This window comes from Hypanus sabinus, chromosome 7 (assembly GCF_030144855.1).
Source record: "Hypanus sabinus isolate sHypSab1 chromosome 7, sHypSab1.hap1, whole genome shotgun sequence".
Classification (NCBI taxonomy): domain Eukaryota; kingdom Metazoa; phylum Chordata; class Chondrichthyes; order Myliobatiformes; family Dasyatidae; genus Hypanus; species Hypanus sabinus.
In genome coordinates, this window is record NC_082712.1 from 58,115,769 (window position 1) to 58,132,822 (window position 17,054).

The 17,054-nt window shown below is 41.1% G+C and overlaps 1 protein-coding gene across 1 annotated transcript in view; it reads left to right on the plus strand.

The window, feature by feature from the left end:
* megf10 (multiple EGF-like-domains 10) overlaps positions 1 to 17,054 on the plus strand; it is a 176,877-nt gene that overhangs the window by 146,306 nt on the left and 13,517 nt on the right. Inside the window, exons 18-24 of the mRNA XM_059973847.1 lie at positions 1,218 to 1,346; positions 2,993 to 3,121; positions 5,848 to 6,084; positions 11,418 to 11,545; positions 12,427 to 12,553; positions 14,476 to 14,520; positions 16,222 to 16,428. Of these exons, the coding sequence (XP_059829830.1) occupies positions 1,218 to 1,346; positions 2,993 to 3,121; positions 5,848 to 6,084; positions 11,418 to 11,545; positions 12,427 to 12,553; positions 14,476 to 14,520; positions 16,222 to 16,428 (1,002 nt within the window). The remainder of the gene's footprint in view (positions 1 to 1,217; positions 1,347 to 2,992; positions 3,122 to 5,847; positions 6,085 to 11,417; positions 11,546 to 12,426; positions 12,554 to 14,475; positions 14,521 to 16,221; positions 16,429 to 17,054) is intronic.

Genomic DNA, 17,054 nt, shown 5'->3' on the forward strand with positions numbered 1-17,054 from the left:
TCTTAAGCAGAGATAGTTTGAAAGGACTTGGTGTTCTGGTGTCTTAGGTATCCTTGTACACATCACTGAAAGTTAATGCAATCAGGAAGATTGTAAGGGGATATCAGCACCAGATGTCTTCTTCCAAACAGTATCTTTGGTGATACTATCATTCTGCTGAAGGAACTCAGCATCTCTGGAGAGAAAGGAATTGTCAACATTTGGGGTGAAAACCCTGCAAAAAGGCAGATGATGCCCATCCCGCTCAGATGCCCCAGCAAACTATTACTTCATGTGCCAGTGCCAGTAGCTGCAGTCTCTCCTCTCTCCTGGTGAGACCACACTTAGAGCACTGTGTGTAAATCAAAGCAACAAAGGGATCCTTGCAACAAGGGTCCTCCAGATTGATTTGTGCGATGGTGAGTTTGTCATAAGAGGGCACATTGTGCACTTTGTGTCTGTGCTGAATTCAGATGACCAAGAGAAAACATAATTGAAGAACACTGAAACTCATCCTTGAAGGACTTGAAAGTTAATGATTCCGCTGGCCAAGATGACAGGAAACAGAAGTCAAAGTCTCAAGATAAGTGGTTGCTCATTCAGGATTATTGAGGAATTCAGGAAATGACCCTAGTTTCTGCACTTCATTGGAGCCATAGATCTGGCCAGGTAGTGTAATAATACGGAGCTTGTGCAGAAGGCACAACATGGCAGCGTAGTGGTTAGCACACCACTTTACAGTACCAGTGACCCAGGTTCAATTCCCACCACTGTCTGTAAGAAGTTTCTACATTTTCTCCATGACCACGTGGGTTTCCTCAAGGTGCTCTGGTTTCCTCAGAGAGTCCAAAGACATACCAGTTGGTAGGTTAATTGGTCATTGTAAATTGCCCCGTGATTAGGCTCAGATTAAATCGGGGGATTGCCGGGTGGGCTGGCTTGAAAGGCTGTGAGGGCCTGTTCCGCACTGTATATCATTAAATAAGTTTTAAAAACTACTCTCTGTGATGGAGCCACAGTGTCAGAGCTTTGGAGTTTAATTGGGTTGATTCCCAGAAATGCATTTTAAGCTACAATAGCAATTCAACAGCAACTTCTGAAAAATTGCACTGATCTCTGACCCTGCCCCTGTGCTGTCAACCTGACCATAAATCCTGTTGTGTAACCACTTCCACCGTGATTCAATCTGCAACTGCTTTATCCAGTGGCTTCATGTTGCTTTCTTTCTGTGACTGCAGGATGCCCCTTGGGTTACTTCGGGAAGGACTGTGCCAAGCTGTGCCAGTGTCAGAATGGAGCAGACTGTGACCATATCTCTGGGCAGTGCACCTGTCGTATTGGATTCATGGGCAAATACTGTCAACAGAGTAAGTCAAGAAAGCTGTGAGCAGAGAGTCATATAGCATGAAGACATGTCCTTCACTCCAGCTGTCTATTCTGGCCAAGGTGTCTTTCTGAGCAGGTCCCATTTGCTTGCATTTGGCCCATATCTTCCTAATCATGTGACTCTCCAAATGTCTTCTAATTGTACTTGACTCTACCACATTCTCTGGCTCATTCCATATGCCCACACCATCTGTGTGAAAAAGTGACTCCTCTGACCCTTTTTAAGTATTTCACATAAAACTATGTTCTCTAGTTTTAGATTCTCTATTCTTGAGAAACAGACACTGCTGAACTGCCCCATTTCTGCCTCTCATGATTTTATAAACCTCTATAAGGTCACCACTAATGGGCACATCTCAGTGCACAAGTAACAATATTCTAACTGGCCTCCTCTTTGCTGTGTTAGTCTATGCAAGGCTCTGGAGAGGAGAGTGAACCATGGGAGAAAGGGAACAACGAGGGGCACCAGGGGGAGGTGGCAGGAAGGTGAAGAGAAGAGGTAAGAGGCCAGAGTGGGGAATAGAAGAAGAGGTGAGGGGAAGGGAATTATTTTTTACTGGAAGGAGAAATTGATGTTCATGCCATCAGGTTGGAAGCTACCGAGGTAGAACCAAATAAAGGAGGTTGGGGTGTGGGCAGTTGGGAACTGTAGAGGAAGCTCATTATTAACCAGTGCCGTAAGAATTTCTATGACACTTAACTGTTGAGGGTAGGTATTGTTATTGCTTATCCAGTCCATGCTGGTCTGGTATCGCTATTCCATCTAGTGGCAATAAATTCAACTGCGTTTTTAACCAGTTCAGCCAATGGCACAGGATTTGAACCAGAATCAGGGAGTAAAGGGAATTACAGCCAGAAGTAATACCATATGGCCCACTTGTCCATACCGATTTTGTAAAGAAGCTGTTAAACTAAAATAGAAATTTCCATAGAGTCTTTCTCATCATTTTCCAAACATCACAGTTTAGCTGCCAATGAAATACATTTGAATTCATTGTAATGCAGGAAGTGCATTATCCACTGTGCTCAAAGCAATCTCCCATAACCAGCAAACTGATATTGACCAGCTAATCTGTTATGCTGTTGTTGATTCAGGGGTAATTATTAGCAGAATACCAGAAAGAACTCTACCTTTCCTTGAAGGAGTGGCATAGAATATTTTACATCCACCTAAGAAAGCAGAAAGACTTTCAAGTTAACATCTCTTTCAAATCGATGTATTCTCTGACAATGATACCAGGGTGTGTCAGTCTTGACCTTTGTGCTGGAGTAAGACTTGAACTCTCAACTTTCAGACTCAGTCATAGCTGATAGTCCCAATCTCCTGCTTTCTCTCTGCTGCCCTGTCAAATGTTCCCTTAATTCACTGGAGATCAAGTGCACTTCATGGTTTTTGTATCTCCAACACTACAAGACTGATGCATTTCAAAGCAGTTTTCTTGGCTGTAATATGCATTGAAAAATTGTTTGCTTTTTCCTTGAGTGAACTCAATGAGCACATCTATATAGTATATATTAAGAGATACTTCCTTTGCTAAAGGTTGAAGAATGAGTGTTGTATAAATAATTCTAAAGTTTGCTGTTCAGGATACTCTAACTGACCAGACTGTCTAAATCTTGCTTGCAGGATGTCTATCAGGGACCTTTGGTTATGGCTGCCGCCAGATGTGCGATTGTCTGAACAACTCAACCTGCGATCATATTAAAGGCACCTGTTATTGCAGTCCAGGATGGAAGGGTTCAAGGTGTGACCAAGGTGTGTTCTCTGGTGCTACCAACGTGCATTATCCCCAGTTTATAGTCTTACAGACCTTCTTGAGTTATGAAGGACACCACACAACAACAAAAGAGGCCATGTAATCATTCAATTCTATACAGACTCTTTGCACGAACAATACAACTCGTCCCAATCTTATCCCTTACCCTGCAACTTCAGTTTTCTTTCAAAAAATGATCTAATTCCCTTTTGAATTTTCCTCCACCACCCCATCAGTTAATGTGTTCCTGATGCTGATCCCTCAGCAAAAAAAGCTGTTGCTTGTCTCACCTTCGGGTTTTTTAAAATCTGTGTTCACCATATTTCCACCTTCTAACAATAGGGATGTTTCCTCCCTGTCTGCTCTGTCCAGACCCCTTGTTATTTTGGACCCCTTTTCAGATCTCCACTCAAATTCCTCTAATGTAGGGGAAAAAATCCGATATTTTCCACTTTCCTGTCACTTGTTTCTCACAAACCAGGGGAAAGAAGATCATTACACATTTCTGCCTCCTTTCCAAGACTTTTGCATCGTCCCTAAAGGGAAGTACCCAAAATTGGTTCATGATAACCCCCCACTCTTGAACCCAGTGCCTTTATTTATGAAGTCTTGGAACCCATATATATAAGTGCCATATATATAAGAACCCATATAAGTGCCTTTAAAACTTCTAAAACTTGTTGCTACTTCCAAAACTTTCTGCAGTTCTGCATCTAGTTCTGTACTTGTCACCTCTTGAGAATTGTCTTTGTCCTGATCTTGCACCTTATTGTCTCCCTGCACAGCACTTTCTCTGTAGCTGTTGTACTTCATTCTGAACTCTGGTATTTTTTTTTACGTCATACGATCTCAGAGTGTAATGATTTGATTGTATGAAATCTAATGCAAAACAAGCTTTTCACTGTAACAACAGTAAACCAATTCCAATTCTTCATGCTTCATTCCAATTCCAATTCAGATTCTTCAGTGTGAAATCTGTATTGAAATTTCAGTCCATAGAACTGTATTAGCAAAGGAATTTTTCATATACTTAAGCAGTCTAAAAGACTGCCTTTGAGTGATAAAGTCATAGCTGAAGAAAATAGAGGAAATCTATACATTGATCAATTCCTATCCATGTCACATTTTACCCTATATTCAAGAATATAGTTCTGATTATATCTAACTGTTCTGTTCCCATTTGAGTTGTCCTTTTTTTTTGCTCATCCCACTAATTCTGAATATTTTGTATGGAATTATGATGATGAGGTGGGTGGTTGAATCAGCTGGCTCCAGCCCTAAGACAGTCAGGACAGGCTAACCAGTAGTCAAAGCAGGTTAGGTGTTTGATTCTTGTAAATCCAATCTTATGGGAGTTGCTAATCTGACCTCGATGACATTGTTCCCTTTAACACTAGTCAAGGCATGAATATTCCCCCATTGATACCTTGGCACACATATTGACAGTCACACTTCCTAAATAATCCACTGACCCTGGGAAGAATGAATCTCATGGCCTTATCTCTCAGTCCTCCACACATTACAAGCCATCCCATGTTACGAATCCCTTACTGATGAACACACTACATAACTGACCATAATTTGAAAGTCTGATTGATCTGGAAGTCTGATCAGCAGAACTAGTTTTCTTCCCCTCTAATTTTAGTCATTGTCTTTTTTTGTTGGTCTTATGTGCTTTTGATGCCAGTCATTACAGTACTGTAGAATTTTGGTTATCATATGGAATGATTTGTGTGTATTTCTGATTAATAGACAAAATCCATTTATAAACATTTGTAAAAATGGAACCCAATCATTATCTGGGGACAGCCGCCATCCTGTTGATCACGGAAGCTTGCTTTGCATAAACTGGCCACCACAATCCAACAATGAGTACACCAATCAGAATCAGGTCTAATATCACTGGCATATGCCACGAAATTTGTTGTTCTGCTGCAGCAATGCTCTGCAATACATAATAATAAAAAACTATAAATTACAATAAGTATATATTAAATTAATAAGTAATTAGTGCAAAAAGAGAAGGAACAGTAGTAAGGTAGTGTTCATGGGTTCGTTGTCCATTCAGGAATGCTATCGCAGAGGAGAATAAACTGTCCCAACCATACTGTTTTGACTGAGAAGGACGCTTGGACATCTTAAAATAAATGTGAAGGGCAATATGGAAGTGCTTACTTTCTTTCAATGTGCTGACTATGGAATGGTCATACCTTATTTACAGGGAACAACATTTTGGAGTAAAGGTGAGGAATCTAATCCCAGCACCCCTCACCAACCAACCAACCCACGTCCTAACAGGCACCCACACTCCAGCCCAGACATGACTCATTCCTGCACTTGTAAACACATTGCGTTTTACAGTGGGTTTTCAGATCACCCCAGTCATTCTCTTTTCTCCTCCCTAATCGAGCAGAAGATACAAAAGCCTGAAAGCACAAGCCACAAGCAGAAGAACAACTTCTACCCTGCTGTTATAAGACTATTGAACAGTCCCCTAGGACAATAAGTTAAAGTCCTGACTTCACAATCTACTTTGTTATATCCTTGCATTTTATTGTCTCTCTGCATTGCACTTTCTCTGAATTTGTGATGTTACATTCTGCATTCTGTTAGTGCTTTTCCCTCCAGCTTCAGTCTACTGATGCTGTATAAAAGGCACGAGAATCCGTGTTTTTCACCGTACCTCACTACATGTGTCAATTATAAACTATTTACCATATTCCAGCCGGTGTTATCATCGTGGGAAACCTCAACAGCCTCAGTCGGACCAGCACGGCCATTCCGGCTGATTCCCATCAGATTGGGGCTACGGTGGGGATTGTCATCCTCCTCCTGCTGGTCCTCTTTCTTTTGGTTCTCTTCATCATGTACCGGCGCAAGCAGAAGGTGAAGGAGACCAACATGGCGGCTGTAACCTATGCACCAGCCCTCAGAGTCATGAACACGGATTACACCATCACGGGTGAGAAACCTTTAGTGCCAAACTCACATTCCAAGTCTTAATGAACCAATCAAATTCACTGTGAAGCATTAAAACGTATTGGTGGAGGAAGACCTTCCAGTCCCTTGAGTCTATTCTGTCATTCAATGAGATCACGATTGATGTCACACACTCCATTTTCCCTACCTTTTCCTCAAACACTTTATACTTAGGTTAACATGGTATCAATTTTAAAATTACCAATTAGCCTTATTGGTCTGCAATTTTTTTACTTTATTATGTGTAATTCTGGCCTCTTAATTACAGGAAGGATGTAGAGGCTTTAGAAAGAGTGCAGAAGAAGTACTACCATAGTTCAGAGAGGATAGACTATAAAGAGGTTGGACAAAATGGGTTGATTTTTCTGAATGGCAGAGGCTGGTGGGTTCCTTACAAAAGCTTATGTGATTATGAGAGTCACAGATAGAGTAGACAGCAGATACCCTTTTCCCAGGAACAAAATGTCTAACAGTATAGTGCATACCTTTAATAACAGAGGGCATTAAGATGAGAAGGGGCAGGTTCAAAGGAGATTTAGACAATAGACAATAGGTGCAGGAGTAGGCCATTCAGCCCTTCGAGCCAGTACCACCATTCACTGAGATCATGGCTGATCATCCACAATCAGTACCCCATTCCTGCCTTCTCCCCATATCCCTTGACTCTGCTATCTTTAAGAGCTCTATCTAACTCTTTCTTGAAACCATCCAGAGAATTGGCCTCAACTGCCTTCTGGGGCAGAGCATTCCACAGATCCACAACTCTCTGGGTGAAAAAGTTTTTCCTCAACTTCGTTCTAAATGGTCTACCTCTTATTCTTAAACTGTGGCCTCTGGTTCTGGATTCCCCCAACATCGGGAACATGTTTCCTGCCTTTAGCATGTCCAATCCCTTAATAATCTTATGTTTCAATCAGATTCCCTCTCATCCTTCTAAATTCCAGTGTATACAAGCCCAGTCGCTCCAATCTTTCAACATATGACAGTCCCTCCATCTCGGGAATTAATCTCATGAACCTACGCTGCACTCCCTCAATAGCAAGAATGTCCTTCCTCAAATTTGGAAACCAAAACTGCACACAGTACTCCATGTGTGGTCTCACCAGGGCCCTGTACAGCTGCAGAAGGAAATGAAAATAATCTCATTTGTGAAAATGGGTTCCAAATTTCCTTCACCACCTCCATACATACAGAGTAATTTCCTGACTTCATTCCTGAAAGACCTGGAACTGATTTTGGGATTGTGCCTTCTAGTCCAAAACTCCACAATAAATTTCCTTTAATATCTCAACTTCCATCAAGTCACTCCTTAATCATCCTCCTTTCAGAGAACATTTGATGCAATCTCATCAGACAGGAGGTGTCTATTCAGTCCTGTCCTGCTGATGTGTTTCTTTAACACATCTTATAGATCTGTGACCCTCAGAATCAATAAACTATCATTGGTTAGCCATTTTTAAATGGATTCTCAATGGTTTCTGGTACATGAAGTAATTCTTACAGCATCACCCCAGAACTAGTTAGCTCTGATTTCATTGATTCTGGGTTCCCGCCCCTCAATTCTGCAGTAGGATGTACTGCAGTAGGATGCAGAGGTAAACATCGACTAGTGCTGGAAGATCAACCTGGAGAAAGGTACTTCCTCGTCTGCCTGCAACGTGTTGGTTTTCCAGTGTAAGGAGATATCTGTTAGAGAATGCTGCTGGCTGACACATTACAAGGTGCAGGATTATTTGCCAAGGGTCACGCTGACACTTGCTGGAGCCACCGCAGAAGTTTCTGTGGGCAAGGACCTCCGAATTTTATCCACGTTGGTAAGAATAGAGTAATTGATGGAAAAAAAAACAGGAAGTAATTAAGTCAGGTCCATTAATGATTTAGTTAGGAGGAATGAGAAGAGGCAATATAAATTTATAATTCTAAAAGGGACACGAGCAGTGAGATGTGCACAGATTCTAGGAAGTGGAACGGCAGATTGAGAAAGCATTAAGTAAAGGATTTGAGATGAAATATTTACAAATCGTGGTCTAGAGCACAAGACTAATTAAATCATTATGAGCCTTTAAAAAACATTGATTTAGCCACCATGGGAATATTATGTCCAAAGCAAGATGTAAATATTTTGGCAGTGATGTAGAAGAGATTTACCTAAATCATTCCAGTGATGAGTACTTTAGTTTGTAAGTAGACTGGAGAAGCTGTGGTCAGTGTCGATGGACAGAAGGGAGTTGATCAAAGGGTGTGTAGGTGGAGTAGAAACTGCTCTTCTTAGAGGAGTGATCTAGAAGTGGAGGAGGTAAAATAAAGGCGATTTGCAAAAGAACGTGAAGTGATGTACAAAAACATGTTTTAAAAAGTCTGAGACGAGTCTGGAATGCATTTTCACAGAAGTAGAGGAGGCAGTTTCAAAAGGAAGCCATTGGAGGGCTATGCACGCAATGTTGGAAGTACTCAGGTCAGACACCACATACAGAGGGGAATAAAAGATGATGTTTCAAGCTGAGGTTCTTCACCAGGACTGGAAGTGTGCGGAAACCAGAATGAGAAGGTGGAGGGAGGGGGAATGAAGTAAGAATCTGGGAGGTGACAGGTGGAAGAGGTAAAGAGTTGAAGATGGAATGTAATAGAAGATAGGGGGCCATGGAATAAAGAGAAGGAGGTGGGAACCAGAGGGAGGTGATGGGCAGGCTGTGAAGGTTGGGGAAGAGAAGTCACTGGAGGAACTCAGCAAGCTAGTCAGAATCAGTGGCGGGAAATAGACTGTTGCCATTTTGGTCAAACTGACCAGCTAGTCTGGTGTTGGTATGCTGATATAAATGTGCTTGGTTTGCTGAACGTCTGTGTTCTGTCCCTTATGGCCATGTGGAGCCATGGATTGCCAGCCATTTTAATTCTTCCAAACCTTCACCCTCACACCGATCGTTCTGTTCTGAGCCTCCTCCAAATGCAAACTTGAGGAACAGCACCTCCTATTCAGTCTGCGTAGACTTCAGATAAACTTTTCTCCACCCCTTCTTTTAGCCAGACACTCTTCCAGCACCCCCATTTAGTTCTACTACTCATTCTAACTTCAATATCCATACCACTCCTCCCCCACCCTCTGTAACTGCTTTTTCATCATCTCTGCAGCTCTTTGCTATATACATTCAACATTTAATTGTCTTCTGGCTTCTAAAGTTATCACTTCATTATCCCACATTTCTGTCTCCACCATGCTTTACTCTAATCAACTCACCTGCCTATCATTATCTCACTCTACATCCACCAGCCCTTCCTCCCCTCACCCATCACCCCGCTCCCACCCTACTGAGCATCAATCTAGATGGAAAGGTTTTGGCCGGATGAGTTGACAATCTATTTCCTCTACTGATGCAGAAGGTTTGCTGAGTTCCACCAGTGACTTGTCCTTCAGATCACAGCATCTACAGTTGTTGGTATTTCTGGATTCAAGAGCTGGTTAGGTATTTCCAAGGAAAGAATATTCAGGGCTATGAGGGAGAGCTGGACTAGATGAACTGCATTTAAACAGAGACAGTATGGACTCAATGAGCTTCCCTGTCACCATTCTCTAATTCTATGGGCCACAGAGACAATTTACAATGAGTTTAGCATCAGATTTGATAAACAAGCAGGGCCTCTCAGGAATTTCTTGAGAGCATGAGATTGTTTGGATTATTAGACACTTTGCAAGGGCCAATATAAAGAATATAAACAATATAAAGAAGCTAGGTGTAAGTGTAGCGGCCATTGTGGGCGTGGCCATGATGTGTGTGGGCCAGTGTTAGAGTGAGGAGCTGAAGTTTTACCTAAAGAAGCTTTAGCACGAAGAGGCAGAGGCTAAGTTAAGTTCCTGGTAAATTTCTTTCTTATTGCACATTCAGAACAGTGGAAATGATAGCCAGGACAATGGAGTCTTCCACTTGTGGGATGTGAGAGGCAGGGAGACCTGCAGTATACCTGATGACCTAAAAGAAGTGCATCTAACTGCAGCTTCTTGCAGGCTGCATTGGAGAGCGAGAGATGGATGACCTTTAGATCACTTGGGAGATGGATTGGTTGATTGACAGGAAATACAAGGAAATAGTTACACCTAAGTTGTGGGACACTGGTAACTTGGTAACCGTCAGGAAAAGGAGTTAAGCAGCTTCTGCAGGGTGCCCCTGTTGCCATTCCCTACAATAACAGGAACACTGTTTAGGATATTGTCGGGGGTTTGGGGGGGGGGGGGGCAACCTGCAAGGAAAAGACACAATAATCAGTTCCCTGGCTCTGTAGCTCAGAAGGGAAATGGGGGAAGAGAGGTGAGCGGTAGTCTTAGGGGATTCGTTGGCTAGGGGAACAGGCATGAGGTTCTGTGGATGAAAATGAGATTGCTGGCCAGTATGTTGCCTCCCAGGTACCAGGGTCAGACATATCTCAGATCGAGTCCATAGCATTCTGAAGTAGGATGGTGAGCATCCAGAGGTCATGGTATCAATGATATAAGACTTTACAAGAAGGATGGCAAGGTCCTGTGAAGTGAGTTCAAGGAATTAGGTGCTAAGTTAAAGGACGGGACCTCCAGGATGGTGAACTCAGGATTGCTACCCATGCCATGTGCTAGTGAATCCAGAAAGAGGAAAATAATGCAGTGTGACATGTGGCTAAGGAGACTGCAGCAGATGTCAGATTTTTGGATCACTGGCTCTCTTCTAGGGAAGGTGGGATCTGGACAATGGGACGATTTGCATTAAAATCCAGGCTGACACCATTGTGCTGAGCTACCAGATGTGCAATCTTTTGGATGAAGCTTTCTGTTTCAGCTGGCTCTTCTCCAAGTTTCACAAATATGATTCCATGGACTCCATTTCAAAGAAGTTCACTTTTTCCTTATCAACATTGTTAAAAGTAGTCACCTGATCTTTTAAATTGACATGGAGTGGAACTTGCTATGACAAAATCAGGTGTCCAAAAATGTCCGAACGCTGGGTCTCAACCTGAAATGTTAACTGTTCCTCTGCTCCCACAGCTGGTGCCTGACCCACTGAGCTCTCCAGCAGTTTGCTTTTTGCTCCAGATTCCAGCATCTGCAGCCTGTTTTGTATTAGAATGCCCAAGCATGTGGTTAGGTATGAAATATATTAGCATATCAGTAACATGTGTTGAGTTGGCTTACTATATTAAAGCACTAAATAAAGGCCAGGTAATTTTGTTTCATTGAATCAATGTATTGAAGTGGCCTGAATCCGTATTTATAGACAACTTGGAGAAGAAATTTTGAGTGTAATTGCAAAGGTGAGGATATTTTCTGACTCCAATTGACTGTCCTCTTTGTAGAAAATATGGCACAAGGAAATACTGGGAATGGAAACACCCGCTATTTCTCCAATCCAAGCTATCATACCTTGGCCCAGTGTGGGAGTCCAGCGCACGCCAACAATTGCCAACACAACACATCTGGAAAGGTAAAGCTCAGTCATATATACAAATTGGAATGTCTGCGGATTTAGTTACCATAAGCTGTAAGGGTTAGTCTTAATTACAATTGATAGCCATCCTGCACTATCTGCCGTGTGTCTCAGAAATGATAACAATTACAGTTTTGTGACCTCATGCATCCACTTAAAAAATGTGCACTACAGGAAGGTACAGAAGGAATTCCAGATTTCTTGGTGCTGAATGAGTACAAAAGTATCGGCCACTGATGAAACTTGTCCCCCAAAATTTGATTCCGTCATCTATGATAAAGGTGCATCCAAAGCCCGTGCAGTGCATTTAATGCAGTTGAGCAGTGTTGAAAAAAATCAATCTTTGATATTTAAAACAAAAAAAAAGCCATGAGAAGCATTGGGTTTACCAAAGAGCTGTCGTTACCTTTGTGTACTGAGTTGGCTCATAATAAGTTATGATTTACAAATATCCTAATTTACTATCTTTCTCTCATCATTATCAGAGCTTCATTTAGTCATTAAAACAAATTAACTAATCCTTATCTCTTTGTGGGAACACGCTGTATTCATATTTTCTGCTGGGTTCCCCACACTGCATTTCAAAGGTTCTTCATTGCCTCTAAAGATCTTTGCAGTGTCTTGTAGGTGTAAAGGGTATTAAAGAAATGGAAATTCTTCACTTTTCATCTTCATCTTTCAAGTGCTAGTTAGTACTTTCATCAAAAAGCTGCCAATTGGGATGGCCATGCTAGGCTGTGGATAAGACCTTCAACTTACCTATTTGATGTCAATGCTTGAGTTCAACAAGAATAACTCAGAGAGGCTCTGACTCATAAGGCTGCATACTATTAAATTCTACTGATGATGTAATTTAATTTTTCATTTTTGATCAACAGTCAAAAAACAATCAGCTGTTCGTTAACATTAAGAATCTTAAAAGTCAGGGAAAGCGCGGCCCCGTTATGGACTACACAGCAACTCTACCTGCAGACTGGAAGCAAGGCGGCTATCCTAATGATTTAGGTATTTTGTTTTCAGCATTATTGTTAATTAAGAAGAAAAGTTGTGCAGGGTTATAATTTGTTTAATGATTGTCTTTGTGATTCTGAATACTTAATTCCTGAGATGGGACTGTTGCTAGACAGATCAGCATTAGTCCCTGTTGTCTAGTTGCTACTTTTGAGGAACCATCTCCTTCAACTGTTTAGTAAAGATGCTCCCTGTACCGTTGAATCAGATTTGCGGGTCTGGCGAGTAAGACAGAAAACCCTGACTACGGATAAATATATTAACCATTTTTTACTAGCAGTAAAAATTTCAACCAAACATTCATGTTCTCCAAGTTACAGAAACTACAAAGCTGAATATTCAACAAGCATATTTAGCTAAAAGTGCATGCAGAGCACATCTTCCCAAAGGCTATGTGCACATTGCTTTAAACAAAGGAAGAGAGAGCAAGCCTCTTCTGCATGCTCTTTTATACCCGAGATAGTTGGAAAAGGACATCAGGCGGCTAACCAACCAATGGAAATGCTGATGCAGTTTCTAAACTAACCACTCATGATGGAAGCAACTTTCAACAATTAGCCACACCCCCCTCTCAGTGCCATTTGGCTTCAGTAGACATTCTAGAACATGCCAGATAAATCAACATAGATATGTAAATATTTCCAACTACTAATTTAATTGTACTCCAGATTGTTTGACAGAACATTAAAAGTAAGAGGAGCAGGACAAGCCTACTTATATTGAGATCACAGATAATCTCTAACCTACCTATCTTCCTTTCCCCTCATTCGTTTAGGCTTTGCCTAACAGAAAGCTATCAGCTTGATTTAAAATTAACAATTGACCAGTGCTTGTTATCAATCGTGGAAGGAAGTTCTAAATTTCTACCATCCATTTTGCTTTGCTGGGTTAATCCTGAAGAAAAACTGACAGAGGAAAAGCAGTAATGGGAGGAGTGTGCCGTCTGGCTCGTCAAACCTGATCTAGACCAAAGTTTCTAATCCTTGGCTAAGCTTGATTGAACTTTGAAAGTCAAGATTCTTCATTACAATTATTCTGCTATAGTCAGATAAAATATCAGTCTCCACCCCAAGTATATTCAGTGATTAAAGAAATCAAAGTTTTGCAACCTTCTGTGAGAAAAGTTTTCCTCTTTCTTTAATGAGCAATTCTTCATTTTAAGACTGCTCCCCCGGTGGTAAGGCCCATTGATTTATTATAGACTTATCTTAAAAAACACACAGACTAGTAATGATTTTTCTCAGCCATCCAAAATTATGCAAGTCAGATCTCCCCCTCATTATGATCCATCTGATTTCACTATCCACTAATATTTGATTGTAGTCATTCAGTGCTTCAAGTCTGATCATTTAGATCAACAAACAAGATTCTGGAGGAACTCAGCAGGCCAGGCAGCATCTGTGGAGGGAAACATCGACCGTACACTTTCCTCCATAGACACCAGATTCCAGAATCCGATGTCTCATGTGTCTCCTGTTCATTTAGATGATGACTAATCCATATCTTCCACCTATCTATCTACCTGGCTTCCATTATCCCACTGCTTAAACAATAGGCCTGTGAATATTCAATAACCATCAGCCCCAGCAGATTTTTGAGGGGAATGTTCCCTTGTTTTCCCATCTCCTTTGTGGACTAATTCTATTTCTGTTTTGTTCAGCAGAGGAGGAAGGTTTTTCGTCACCTCCCCTCTCAATTCTTTTCAATATTTTAAACACTTACAGATCCCCAAATCTGCTACACTTGAGGAACCTTTGCAATATGTTCCTTCAATTATTTTTGTTCCAATAATATTCCAAGGATGATACCTTCCTTCCCAGATTTGCTTCCCAAATCAAACACAATTCTCTGGGTAATCTCTGTCTTGCCAAATTGCCATCTCTCTATTGGTTAATTTTTTTTTTGTTTGCTCACAGGTGCCTTTAGTGCTGATGGGGGATACATGGGAAAGTCTCTGAAAGGTAAAATTTCAAATGGTCTCTATGTCTTCAAAGGGTTTATACTCTTCTGAGACACAGAGCTGAGTTATAGATAAACAAGCTACAGATTGTAACAGCAAAACAATGAGCCATTGGTCTCCTCTCTGTGGCAGGAGCAGTATCGCTCTGTCTCTCTCTCTCTCTCATGGATGATTACAGTAAATTAGTAAACATTAACGGTTCAGTGAGTGGCCATTTGCCACCAATCTCTAAAGTACAAGTTCGTAAATTTTCAGTGATCTGTCATCGTCGTGGAATCAGAGACACTTACACAGCATTTACCCATTCAGTCATTTAAATTATTGAGTGAGATCAAGTAAGAATTTTGGGGCCCTTTTGATTGAAAACATGGCCTTGCCAAATTACATTTGGCCTATTAAAGACCAGTCTTCACAACTTCAATTTCAACTCTAAAATGAAGAGCTCAACCATCACATTCTGATTAAACAATGTTCTGCAGCATCAAAAAGAATTGGGGGGAAAATCTGAAAAGGAAAAATTTGCAAAGCCATGAGGGGAGAAACAGTTTCAAGTGGAGATTAATTTTAGAGCTCTTTCAACAAGTTGGCAGAGGGACAAAGCCCGAAGAGGCCTCAAATTCAGTATTAACATTGTCACAGGATGTAAGTGCTATGAACGTTTTTAGCAGCAGCAGGCAGTACATTACAAACATACTATAAATTAACATATACCTAAATTAACATAATTTATACTTAACTTGCACATGCAAAAGAAATCCAACAAAATAAATATAACGGTACCAGTGCAATTTTAGAGAGAGAAAGGTAAATATAGTTCAAGGTAATGTAAAGGTTTTTCAGGTTGGTTCAAGAACCTGATAGCAGTGGGGAAGAAGCTGTTGTTGAACCTTGAGGTGTGGGTCTTCAGCATTGTGTGCACCCTTCGTACTGGTGGCATTGAGGAAAGAACGTGGCTGGGATGGTGGGGGTCCCTGATGATGGATGCCACCTTTTTTGAGATAATATCTCTTTTGAGTTTGCTCGGCGGCGAGGAGAGCTGTACTCTTGAAAGAAGTGGCTGAGTCCATCACGCTCTGTAGCCTCTGCATTCTAGCTGCTTCCTCCTTTGCTGTCAGGTTCGACGCAAGCTTAAAAACATTAACAAACATACAGAGCATTGGAAATAGCATTTCAGTCATCATCTTCTGAGAGAGGATTTAAAGAGTTAATGTTGCAGTTTGATGATCTTTGATCAGAAGAATAAATTGCAGCAGAGTTAAAATCTGGAACATTGAGAAACGTGTAAGTGTGAAGTACCAAAATAACAAGTGAGAAAGTGATGTGCAGAGCATAGAAAAATTAAGTGAGTGGGAGGGGGGATGTCCATAGCTACCTGTTTTTTTTCCTATATGTAGAAATTAAATAATTTTGAACAAGAATATAAATATTGTGGTCATTGGTGCTGATTCACTGGATTCATTGCTGTAACACTTTTGGGTGAGGGGTAGTGTTTCAACTGGGGGAATAAGCTTAAGTCCCAAGAAACATTGCCGGAAAGGAATGTGAAGGTTCTCTAGAATGGCTAGAAGCCAAAGGGTTAATGTGATTTCCCAGTGCAGGTGTCGCCACATCTTCCAGAGTAAATTATCATCATCAGATGTAATTTTAAATTCACCCCCCCCCCTTTTTATTTTTAATGTGCAATTTCCTATCATTACCACAGATCTGGTAAAGACTTCAGGCTTCAGTGCTAGCACATGCTCACTCAACAGTACTGAGAACCCATACGCCACCATCAAAGATCCACCGATTTTTACATCCAAGAATTCAGAGTGTGGCTACGTAGAGATGAAATCTCCAGCTCGCCGTGATTCGCCATATGCTGAGATTGGCAACTCCACTTCAGCTAATAAAAATGTCTATGAAGTTGGTAAGTTTAGATAATCACTATGTTCCTAATAATGTTTTGCATGTACTTGACTGTGAAACATCTGACAGTTTACCACGTTTTGTTTCCTTATCTAAAAACATTCTTGTGAAGATTACATTTAGTGAACAATCTTCCATCAAAAAACATAGAACGTAGAGTACAGTGCAGTCAGGCCACGATGTCATGCCGACCTTTTAAACGTACTCCACAATCAATATACTCCTTTCCTCCTACACAGTCCATAACCTTCTATTTTTCTTACATTCACAAGTCCATTAAGGATCGATTATATGTCCCTAATCTATCCAGTCCTTACCACCATCCCAGCAGTGTGTTACAGGCACTTAGCACTCTATGTGTAAAAAAAAAACCTACATCTGACATCTCTCATGAACTTTCTTCCACTGCCCCTAACAAGGATATCCTCTGGTGTTACCCATTGCCAACCTGGGTAGTAGGTGCAAGCTGTCCATTCTATCTATGCCTCTCTATCTTATACACTTCCATATCAAGAAACCTCTCATCCTCCTTCACATCAAAGACAATAGCCCTAATGCACACAGCCTTTCCTCATAAAACATATTATTTAATTCAGGCAGCATCTTAGTAAATCTCCTCTGCAGCCT